We start from the raw sequence: 12,865 nt of genomic DNA on the forward strand, positions 1-12,865 counted from the left end.
TACTTTGGATGAAATGGACAACAAATGCACAAATGAACATTCCTAGAAATGTACACACTACTGAAACTGACTTAAGAAGAAATAAAAATGTGACCAAACCTATAGTAAGCAAAAAATAAATAAATAAAATAAAATAAGAATTTAAAACCTGAAAAAGAAAAGCCCAGGCTTTTGAATTCTACCACTTATGAATTCTGCCAAACATTCCGTACTCTTCCCCACCAATTCCCTTAAAAATAAATAAGTAAATAGAAGAGGGGCACCTGGGTGGCTCAGTTGGTTGAGCATTTAACTCTTGATTTGGGGTCAGGTCATGATCCCAGGGTGGTGTGACAGAGCCCTACATCAGGCTCCATGCAGTGTGGAGCCTGCTTAAGGTTCTCTCTCGCCCTCCCTCCCTCCCTCCTTCCCTCTGCCCCTCTTCCCTGCTCGTGCTCTTTCTCTCTCTAAAATAAAAATAAATAGAAAAGAGAACATTTCCCAACTCATTACATAAGAGCAGCATTACCCTGATACCCTGCAAACTACAGACTAAAAATTCCTTAAGAATATAGACACAGTGTCTTTAACAAAATACTAGCAAACCAAATAAAGCAATACATAAAAAAGATAAATCATGGCCAATGAGATTCATCCTAAGAATGCAAAGGTGGTTTAATACCCAAAAATCAAGCAATGTAATATGCCATATTAAAAGGATAAAGAATAAAAACCAACTATCATCTCAAAAAGTGAAGAAGTTGTGAAAAAGCCCAGTACCCTTTCATGATAAAAACACCTAGTAAACTAGGAATAGAAATAAACTTCCTCACAGCAAACACAGCTAACAGCATATTTAATGAAGAAAGATTGAATGCTTTCATCCTAAAATCAGGAAAAAGACAAGAATGTACTCTCTTACCACTTCTATTTAATATTGTACCGAATGATCTACCAGGGCAATTAAGCAAGAGAAAAAAAAATTTTTTTAAAGGCATTCATATGGAAAGGAAGAAGCAAACTATCTCTATTTACAGATACAGGACACTAAAAAATTCTACAGAATCCACTAAAAACCTATTAGAATACGGAACAATTTCAGCAATGTGGCAAGACACAAGATCAGTATACAAAAATGAACTATATCCTTATACATCAGTAAAGAACAATATAAAAATGAAATTAAGAAAACAATCACACTTATACTACCTACAACAAAAAAAGAAAGCCTAACTGTAAAGTTAAGTGTGAAACATGTACGCTAATAACTATAAAACATGTCGAAAGAAATTAAAGAAGCTATAAATAAATGTGAAGGCATCCCATGTTCATGGACCAGAAGACTTACCATTGTTAAGATGACAATACTCCTCAAATTCATCTACAGATTCAATACAATTTCTATAAAAATCCCAACCGTCTTTTTTTTTTTTTTTTGCAGAAATTGACAAGCTGATCTTAAAATTTATATGGAAACGCAAGAAGTAAATAAGTAAAATAAGTAAAATAATCTTAAAAAAATAAAAAGCTGGATAACTCACATGTTCCAATTTCAAAACCTACCTCAAATGTACATTAAACAAGACAGTAGGGTACTGGCATAAGGATAGACATATAGATCAATGAAAAAGAACTGAGAGTCCAGAATATTCTCACATTTATAGTCAACTGATTGTTGACAAGTGTGCCAACACAATTCGATGGGGGGAAAATAATCTTTTTAACATGGTGCTGAGACAACCAGATATCTATATATAAGAAAATGATATTGGACCCATACCTCACATGATAGACAAAAATTGACTGAAAATGGATCACACACCCAAATGTAGACCAAAATACAGACACAAAATTTAAGGATGGTTCCTTATGAGAAATCTATCAATGTAATTACAAATTTTAAATTAAGGAAGAAAAAATGATTACTTCAATAGATGCAGGAATAAAAAGTAATATCTTAACTTGATAAGACAGTTTCATCAGAAATAGACCATAAACATCAGACCAAATGATAAAACTTTAGTAGCATTCTTCATTAAATCAATGAAGAATGCATATTAAAATATGCTGATGTTTGCATTTTCCTCTGGAGATTCTGATAAAAATGTTCTGCGATTAAACCCGGGCATTAAGGTTTTTTTTTTTTTAAGTTACTCAGGTGACTATCCACTTTGACACAAGGATACAAACTTTAAGTATATCTAATCAACACTGTGCTAGGGGTCCTGGCTATACAATAAGACAAGAGGAATAATAATTTCTATTCTTAATAGTAATAAAAACATTCAACTACTTAAACTGATCAAAAAATACAAAGATCTTTATTAAAATAGCTAAGATAATTTAGTAAAAGACATAAAAAAATTTTTATGCATTCCCAATCAAAATCCCAAAAAGATTTTTCATACAACTTGACAAGCTGATGAAAAAACCAAATGGGCAAGACAGGCCCAAACAATTTTAAAAGGTAACTTAATATAGGCTAAAAGTGTTGTTTTACATCAATGGGGTAAAAGGCAGGTTAATAACTGGTGCTTGGAAACCCTGCTTATTCACACTGGAAATAAAAAGTTAAGTCCTAACTCACCCTACCACAAAAACAAATTACATATAGATGAAGGAACAAAATGGATTGGGAAAAAAACCCCTAAATTTTAACGGTATTAAAATATGAGACATGTTTATGACTCAGAAAATGGAAATTTCTCAAAGTAGAAAACATACCAGAAAAAAATGTAAGACAGAAAAACTAAGACTATATCAAAATTAAGAACACCTACATAAAAGTTTAAAGATAAGCCATAGATTGGGAAAAGATGTTTGCAACACATAAAACAAATGATTAGTATACAAAATATATAAAAATTATTAAAAATGGATTAACAAGAAGAGGATAGAAAAACAAGCAGAAATAGACAGTTCAAGAGGATAAACTTGAATGTCCTAAAACCACACAGAAAGATTTTCAACCTCACTACTAAACAAGAAATAACAAATAAAATGAGATATCATTTTTACCAAACTATTAGCAAAACAGTCTTAAACCCATAATAATAAGTTTTGTGTTTTTTTTAATTTTCTTTTAAGTTTATTTATTTGTTTTGAAAGAGAATGTGCACAAGCACAAGCCGGGGAGAGGCAGACAGAGAAGGAGAGAATCCCAAGCAGACTCTGTGCTATCAGCATAGAGCCTGATGTGGGGCTCGATCTCCTGACCATGAGATCATGACTTGAGCTGAAATCAAGAGTAGGATGCTTAACAGACTGAGCCATCCAGGAGCTCCAATCGTAATAATAAGTTTTGATATGAGTGGAAGGAAATCAGTACTGACATTCATTGCTGGGATAAATGTGAATGATAGTAATTTTGAGGGCAATTTGCTATTGTCTACTGAAACTAAAAACTGTATTTCCTGTGTTCCAGCAACTCTACTTATAGTCCAGCACAGTGCAACTCAAAGAACTTTCTGTGACAATGGAAATGTTCTGTATCTGCTGTCCAATATGGTAGCCCTATGTGGCTACTGAGCACTTAAAATGTCACCAGTGTAACTGAAGAAGTGAATTTTTATTTTTATTAAATTTAATTAACCATAATTTAAATTAAAAAAAATTTTTTTTCAACGTTTATTTATTTTTGGGACAGAGAGAGACAGAGCATGAACGGGGGAGGGGCAGAGAGAGAAGGAGACACAGAATCGGAAACAGGCTCCAGGCTCCGAGCCATCAGCCCAGAGCCTGACACGGGGCTCGAACTCACGGACTGTGAGATCGTGACCTGGCTGAAGTCGGACGCTTAACCGACTGCGCCACCCAGGCGCCCCAACCATAATTTAAATTTAAATAGCCACATGTGACTAATGGCTACTATATGGGACAGCAAAACTCTGGAAAAACAACTGCATATGTTCACAAGGATACGTTTCATATGGAAATGACTTACAGTCTACATACAGAAGACCAGTTAAATAAGCCATGGTATCCCACACCATGGAGTTCTATGTGTCAACAAGAGAAGGCCAACTGATACATACCAAATAGAAGGATCTCAAAGACAGATTGTATAATAAATTTCATAGCCACATGTACTGTAATTTTTAGTAACTAGATTGGTTTTATTGTTTCTAATGTTTATTTGTTGGTTTTATATAAATGGTGTCCACAGCTACAGAGGTATGGAAGCATCCACAACCAAACTTGATTATGTGTAACTCTGAGATGGCTCTGAGATGGAGACACATGGAGAAGTGGGAGTGATGGTTCAAGAAGACATTAATAAGTGTCTATTAACATATTATTTCTGTTGTTAAAAATCAACATAGGGGTTCCTGGGTGGCTCAGTCGGTTAAGCATCAGACTCTTGATTTTGGCTCAGGTTATGATCTCACGGTTCGTGAAATAGAGTCCCACATCGGGTTCTGCATTGACAAGGCGGAGCCTGCCTAGGATTCTCTTCTCTCCCCCTCTCTCTCTGCCCCTCCTCCACTCATGCTTGCTCTCTCTCTCTCTCTCTCTGTCAAAATAAATAAACTTAAAAAAAAACCAACATAGACTTTAACTTTAAAATGTATCAATTTTCAAAAGTGATAATTATGATGAAAAGAGAAAATGAAGAAACAAAGCGTTCTAACCATCATACCAGAGCCATGAGAATGTCCATGACCTCCATGCTTGAAAACAAATATTCCTATTAGGTTTACCACAAACCCAAGAATTGAAACAAGAAGCAGTCTCTCATGGTGTACATCTGGAGGGGCTAATGCTCTCTAGAAAACACATAACACAAACAAACAGCATTGATATAATTTTTGAGTGATCAATTGATAAAAACAAAAAGCAATCTTTAAAAATTTTTATTTTCAGAATTAAAAGTACTCTATAAATATACACCAAAACAGTTTCTAGAAAAAAAAATAGTGCTCACATACTGCAGACAAGGTAGTAATTACTATTTTTAAATACACACCAATATTTAAAAGCATGACTATTTGGTCTAAAAACCATCCCTCTTTGGTATCATAAAATACTGCCATTCATTTCAGGTTCATTGATCTTTCAATTTTTTCTTTATATTTCTTTAATATGCCAAATATTACAGGTTCACTGACAAAATTCTCGGATTTGTTTAAGAACTCTTCCCAGCTGACCTCACTACCCAGAACGTGCCTTTACTTTTCACAGCGTCTACAATTCATTCAGAGCTTATAAAGCACTATCATTTAATGGTTTTCAATTTCAAGTAGTTTCACATATATTTAATTTTTCCACTATTTTGTAAGCTCCTCTTACATATTTTACCTAATCTAAGACTGTCCTCAATAATACTTAATAACAGTGTGAAGACAGCTTTATACATGTATCTTTAGTTCATAAACATTTTCATTACAGAAATGTAATTTACTGACTCTAATCATTATCTACAATACCTCGACTCCTTCTGAGAAAATAAAAAAAGCAGTGAAGATCAAAAAAAGGCCATTGACAAAGCCAGCCAGAACTTCTGCTCTAACATACCTAAAGAAGAGCAAAGTAAACAAATGAATTATTATTTCTTAAAAATCAAATCATACATTTATATACATTCAGAGATTCTAAACCTTATTATATGGTTAAAAGCAGCCAGCAAAGTCCTAGTATTTATAGTATAGTATGCTTTATTCTATATATACTGTAGAAATGAGGAAATGACTTTAATTATTATGAATTATATATAATAGCAAAATGCCATAAACCACATCCATCTCTACAAGCCAATCAAAAGACCTTCCTCGAGTAAGTACGTTTGGAAAGACCCTGCACAGAAACATAAATTTCAAGTTGCCCCTGGAGAAGGAAAAATTGGACTGGACAAGGAGGCAAAGAAGGAAGGATCTAAGAAATAAAAAGTAGGAGCAAAGGACTTTTCTGAAAGAGGGGTTTAATAACTTATTTGCTTCTTTTCTAAAAACTCCTTATACTTTTTGTTTTATAACTTTCAGTTTTGAAATCTTTGGAAAATGGAGCTTTGATCTGAAGGAAAACACAATCATCCTAGAGCCAACTTAAGATTTACATTCCTAATCACTCTTTTCTAAGATTAATACATTTAACAAAAACTTTTCAATCGCCTATTTTTTTTTTAATTTTTTTTTCAACGTTTTTTATTTATTTTTGGGACAGAGAGAGAGACAGAGCATGAACGGGGGAGGGGCAGTGGGAGAGGGAGACACAGAATCGGAAGCAGGCTCCAGGCTCTGAGCCATCAGCCCAGAGCCCGACGCGGGTCTAGAACTCACGGACCGCAAGATGGTGACCTGGCTGAAGTCGGACGCTTAACCGACTGCGCCACCCAGGCGCCCCATCAATCGCCTATTTTTAGAATCAATCCTGGCTTCACATAATTTTAATTAAACTATTTTTTAAATGCCTGCCTTTTTCTCTATGGACTTCTGAAGCTTTCTGCTTCCTACCTGCATGAAGCATCAGGGAAAGATTCTGTTTTTCTGTTAAGGTATATGTGGCTTAGGTAAAGTCATTAGAAACTTCAACTTGGCAGTTTTACATGTCCTAACTTGATTCAAAGGGTGCTGAGAGCAGTTAATCACTATGGTCCTTAAATAATATAATAGGAACATCAAAAATTCTGCTTTTCCTAGCTTTGTCAACTTCTAGATTATACAAGCTTTACTGTAAAAAACATTTTTAAAGAGAACAAACTATTTAAAATGTACTCGTTTCAGGGGCACCTGGGTGGCTCAGTCAGTTGAGTGTCCGACTTTGGCTCAGGCCATGATCTCACAGTTTTGAGTTCGAGCCCCACATAGGGCTCTGTCTTGACAGCTCAGAGCCTGGAGCCTGCTTAGGATTCTGTGTCTCCCTCTTCCTCTGCCCCTCCCCAGCTCATGCTCTGTCTCTCTCACAAAAATAAACATTAAAAAAATGTACTCACTGCAGTTATGTTGAAGTTTGCTCTTTCAGTACATTCCAACACAGCATGTATTTCTACATTCAGAAAGAATGCAGATTTCTACCTTCTAATACATACGAATGAATTAGATTTACATATTTGTCAAAGCATATGCCTTTTTATTTTTCAGGAGAAAACATTCATTAAATTCAGCCTGCTTCCATAGTAAACACTTAGGAATTTACCTAATCTATCAGCAGGGTTACTAACCTCAAAATAAAAAAAGCACTTTCTTTTAACCCACTCTTCTATTCCCAAAGCTAATGCTTGATTGAAAGCCTTTTGTCCTTGAGTTCCACTGGATTTCAAGATCAGAGGTAGAAATGTTTTTCAGGCATCTTTTTGTCTCTCTAGTGCCTAGCTTAGTATGTGCTTAATAAATTCTGATCCGCTGTTGGACTCAAGTGATTTAATTAGGCTTAATATATTTGCTAATCTTGCTTGCAGGAATCAAGTGAAAATTTTGTGAAAACCAGACATACTTGACTCTACAAATAACTGTTTACTTCAACAGAGTGAGTCTTGGAATTAAAACATATAATTCACGAACGTGCTATTGCCTAATTAAGTATGATGACATCTGGATTCTTTAGCCAAGGCAAAAAAGGATACACGTACACATACATATGTGTGAAGGCATGTACATACGTATCTACCCATCAGACATATATTATTTTTATACTGGCATCGCTATTTCAAAAATAGTGTGACCAGATACAAAAATGACTTTTCTATAGAGAAATACTGAAAAGTCTTCTGCCTCTCAGATTCCTCCTAATCTTCTATTGTAGTCAGTCTGCTATTGCGATCATACTGAATCAGGGTTTTGGAGATTCATCCCTAGGCTTAGTCTATCCAGTGTCATTTTGATGTACTGGTACCTATATTTTACTGCTTACTACTATAGCAATCATTAATAGGTTCAAATGTTGCATCAGATTTTATTCCCTAATTTTTTCCTTCTCAAAAGAAAAAGGCAAACAAGGAAAAGATAGAATAAGAGATAAAAAGATGGCAAGAATATTACTCCCTCATATAAATGAGTTGAAGCTGCACAGTTAAAACCGCTATGGTACTGAAGGTATCAAAGTTATGCCTAAAAACCATCTTACAGTGGAGACTACGCAACCTAAACAGAAAACAACAGATATCCTAACGTGTAAGAACTGAGAACTTTTATAGTCACCTATTCTTTATCCCAAAAACTTGTTCAGTAAGATACTCTAATCATATTTTTGATATATGATATATATGAACTACTAATTTTCCAACACAAAATTAGAACTTTACATACAATTTTTCTTTAATGATTCAAAACACACTTAAGAATCTTTTGATTGTATAATGCCATGGAAAATGTTCTCTTCTGAGCTGTTTGGATTCATTTATATACAGATCTCTCGCTCTAGTCTATAAAAACAGTATAATTAGTGTTTTTGCCTCATTTTTATAATCTTACAAATAATTATATCACTTCAGTTATACCCCAAATCAGCAAGTTTTGTCAGAATTTCATATATCTCTCTTTTGGCACTTGTCACAATGTACAGTCATTATGGTATTTTTACTGAACCATTTTTCCATCTGACCACAAGTTCCTCCAAGGCAGAAGACATATCTTATTCATCTTTATAAGAGGCAAAGGATTGGACTCACAGTGGGCCCTCTGATGAGAACAAGAGCATGTACAAGAAAGACAGTGTGTGCTTGCTTGTTCAAGAACAAAAGCAAAAGGTGGAAAGAAAGAGGAAAGCAGTGAGGGAACAAAAGTAAAAGAACAAGGGGAATAAGAGGCAGTGCGCTAAGAGAGTGGATATGAGCAGGCAGGAGAGAATGAGAGACGCTGCAAAGGAAAGAGAGCCTTCCAGGAGGAGGATCAGGAAGAGAAGGAAAGAGACTGGGAAAGGGAGAGAAGAAAGACTTAGGGCGGAAGAGGTTGAGAGAGAGGGAGAAGGGAATAAGGAAGACCTGAGAGATACAGCAGTCAAGGGTAGAGGGAGAAAACAAAGACGTGCGGGAGAGAGAAAGAGAGGACGGAGAGGGTGGAAGGCTGAGGGATAGACAAAGACCATGAGCACAGGCACAAGGAACTGGAAAGTACAAGAGAGGAGGTTAGGGAGTTCCAGAGAGATGACAGTGAGCATGAGGATGGGGATGAGAGCGAAAGAGAAAAAAAGTAGGAAAGAGTGAAGAAAGGAGAGAATGTGAGAGAGCACTCACAAGGGAGCTAGACAAGAGTCAACAAGTAAGAGGCAAGGGGGGAGCAGGAAGGAAAGAGAAAGTGGATGGGGAGACAGAGAAAAAGGGTACTACCTCTGAGTACTGGTTACATGTAAATACAATTACACTGCAAAATACTGTATGAACTCAAAAAAGAAAACACCCAGGCAGATCACTCGAACATCAGAAACTTCATTGCTTCCCCCAATCAGAGATGGACAAAAGGCAAACCCTGCCTCGAAGGGTACGAGGCTTGGAAGTGAGACCAGATGTGCCAATATGGTCTCTTCAGCATAAAAACTCTCCAAATATTTGATTAGTTATCCAAATTCAGCAAGAGTATGAAAAGAAGTATTTTTCATAAAAGCATAACTGCAGAGGGTAATATAAAATCAGATTAGAAAATAATGATTTTAAATAAATTAACGGCAAAGTATCTCTTTAAAAAAGAAACATGACCATTTTCATAAACTGAAATATTCTGTCTTCTTCTTAATAAAATTAGGTTAAGAGTTGAGGAAGTCCCCTATCCAGCAAAAAATTTCACTTAAAATTTTCTGGCAAAACCAAGATGTCCTATCTCTAAGCAAAAGAACTTCAATGCAAAAACAAAAAATATATATATACTGTAGATTGCAATTACATACTGTTCAAAAACAGCTTAAAACTAATCCACCAAGTTAGGGAAGTGCTTGTTACTCTTGGGGAGCGACATGGGAAGGAACGAGAAGGAGGCATGAGGGGGAATTCAAGAGTTCAAGTTATACAAATGTGTTCAATTTATGTTCATTATGCTTAAGATTTATTTTCTGTATTTCTTATACTTCGATAAAAAAGTTTTTAAAAGGTCTTACCCATAAGAGAAAGCATCATTATCTCTCCATTTGGAAATAACAGATGCTGCCAATCCAGCCAAAATGGCAGTGCTATCGAAAAACATGTGAAAAGAGTCGGAAATCAAGCCTAAGCTGTAAAAGAACAGACATATTGGCATATTATAATAGTAACCAAATAGTAGGCATCCTTCTATAAATTCTCTAAATATCCTTCTGCTCATCAGGAACTAATCTTCTAAACAGACAACCTTGAAATATGATATACAGAAAGACATTGAGGATAAGTTTTAAACATCTCAGAAGGAAACCCTCAAACCCCCTGCCCAAGAAAAAAAACCAAGCTTCTACTGAAAGAGGGGTTTCTAGAAACAAAGCTAGCTGCTACTGGATGAGCAGCAGGAATCTGCCCACTCTCTGATCGCTGACAAAGGTCAGCCACCACTGAAAGAGAGAAAAAAAAAACAGCCATCACTGTCAGGGGCAAGTCTGAAGCCAGCTTGGGCCCAAGATCTTACATTGATATAAAGCAAAGGTCTGCTGTTGTTGGAAGAGGAGCAAGACAATCATTCCTTCTCTTGATACAAGGCTGCGGAGAGAGGTGGGAGAAGGGGCAGGAACGCTAATAATAACCACTCTGGCACTCAGGTGACAACGGACTGCCTAAAATTAAAGCTCCAGCAGGAGGACCAAATTCTCTCTCCCCACAACCAAAGCCTTGACTAGAGTACAAAACAATAGCAATCTACCACTGAGAGCTGAGCAAGAGCACAGAGACTCCCCTATGGAACAGGTGAGCGTGACTTGTTGAAAGCTGAGAGTAGAGCAAGAACACTGAGAAAACCCTCCAGGGCCCCAGACCCTACACTAAAGACAAGGTGGTAGAAGCCACTAAAAAAATTTGAAGTTGGTAGCTTGTTGAAACTAACTAGCAATAACAAAAAACACAAAACCCAACTAGCCAACTATGGATCAGAGACTCAAAACCCCACACTAATGGCCTGACAAAACAACAGGGGTACACATTTCTGGGCATAGATACTATCAACCTTGGTCGCTGTTAATCTTTTAAACATAAGATCCAGCATCAATAAATATTTATAAGACACATAATAAGATCAAGGGGCAAAAACCAACCAACCAACCAACCAACCAACCAACCAAACAAACAAACAAAAACCACTGTCAAGAGCTAAAGCAGTCAAGAGAATCAGAACCAGAAAAGGCCTAGAGACTGGACTAGGATAAGGACTTTAAAACAAATATGATTACTATGTTAAAGGATGTTGTATAAAGCTGTTGAAGATTCATGAACAAACTGAGGACTTGCACATAGATAAAACTATAAAAGAATCAAACGGAAAGGACAAAAACATTTTTTAAAAATCACAATATTGAAGAGAAATAATAACATACATGGGCTTCTGAGCAGATGGGACACAGACAGAAAGAATCATGTCAAGAGAAATTATCTAAGTAAAACACAAAGAATTAAAGGAGTGGGGGAAAGAAAAAACACAGAACAGAGCATTCAAAATCTGTCACATCTATCAAAGAGACTCAAATACAAATATTTGGATTCTCAGTAACAGAGGAAAAAAATAGGGTAGAAAAAGTATTTAAAGAGAAAATCCTGGAGAGTTTTTGAAAACAAACCACATATTTAAGAAATTTAATAAACCCCAAGCAGGGGGAAAACCCTATATACCTCACAAACTGCTCAACACCAAAGAAAAAAGAGAAAATCTTGAAAACAGTAAAAGGAAAAACAAAGATAAGATTATTAGTATATTTCTCATCAGAAACTACTCAAGGCAGAATAATGGAGCAATGTCTTTAAAGTACTGAAAAAAAAATGCCAACCGAATATTCTGTATCTAACAAAATATATTGAAAAATGAAGGCAAAATAAAGATTTTTCCAGACAACCAAAACTGACAGAATTCACTGCCAGTAGATCTGAGTTAAAAGAATCAGAAGTTCTTCAAACAGAAGTAGGATAACAGATGGAAACAGATTTGCTTAAAGAAATGAAGATCACTGAAAATGATAAATATGTGAGTAAATAAAAAAGATACTTTTTCAGGGTGCCTGGGTGGCTCAGTTGGTTAAGCATCCAACTCTTGATCTCATTTCAGGTCTTGATCTCAGGGTCCTGAGTTCAAATCCTGCACTGGGCTCCACACTAGGCATGAAGCCTATTTTTTTAAAAAAAGATAATTTTTCCACTTTTAGTATCTTTAAAAGATCATTGAGAACAGAAAAAAAAAGAAAAAAAGAAAAGAAAAATAAACAAACCAAAAGCTGGTTCTGTGAAAATATCAACAAAATTCACAACCTGTAAGTAGACTAACCAAGAAAAAAGGTAAAAGATTCAAATTACTAAAATCAGGAATGAAAAAGAAAAATTACCACTGACTTTACAGAAATAAAAAGGATCATAAGAAAATACTATGAACAATTATAGGCCAGCAAATTAGATAACATAGAGGAAACAGACAAATTCCTAGAAACAGTCTTGCAAAACTAAAAAAAAAAAAAAAATTTTGAATATAACAAGCAGACAAATTGAATAATTGTAAAACTTCCAACAAAGAAAAGCCCACACCCAGACAGCTTCACTGGAAAATTCTACCAGACATTTAAAGAACAATAGATACCATCCCTTACAAACTCTCCCAAAACACAGATGATGAAGGAATGCTTCCCAATTCACCGTGTAAGAGCAATATTACCCTCATACCAAATGAGACAAAAGACATCACAAGAAATGGAACAGACTAATCTTTTGCAAATATACACACAAAAATCTTCAACATACACTAGCAAGTGAAATCCAAGTATATATATTTGAAAAGTACATACCACAACCAAGTGAGATTTATAC

At 35.5% G+C, this 12,865-nt stretch overlaps 1 protein-coding gene across 1 annotated transcript in view; it reads right to left on the reverse strand.

The window, feature by feature from the left end:
* SLC30A7 (solute carrier family 30 member 7) overlaps window positions 1-12,865 on the reverse strand; it is an 81,967-nt gene that overhangs the window by 58,320 nt on the left and 10,782 nt on the right. The window contains exons 3-5 of the mRNA XM_047870398.1: window positions 10,000-10,113; window positions 5,406-5,493; window positions 4,619-4,745 (exon numbers count right to left, since the gene is read on the reverse strand). Of these exons, the coding sequence (XP_047726354.1) occupies window positions 4,619-4,745; window positions 5,406-5,493; window positions 10,000-10,113 (329 nt within the window). The remainder of the gene's footprint in view (window positions 1-4,618; window positions 4,746-5,405; window positions 5,494-9,999; window positions 10,114-12,865) is intronic.

Source organism: Prionailurus viverrinus, chromosome C1 (genome assembly GCF_022837055.1).
Source record: "Prionailurus viverrinus isolate Anna chromosome C1, UM_Priviv_1.0, whole genome shotgun sequence".
NCBI classification, from domain to species: domain Eukaryota; kingdom Metazoa; phylum Chordata; class Mammalia; order Carnivora; family Felidae; genus Prionailurus; species Prionailurus viverrinus.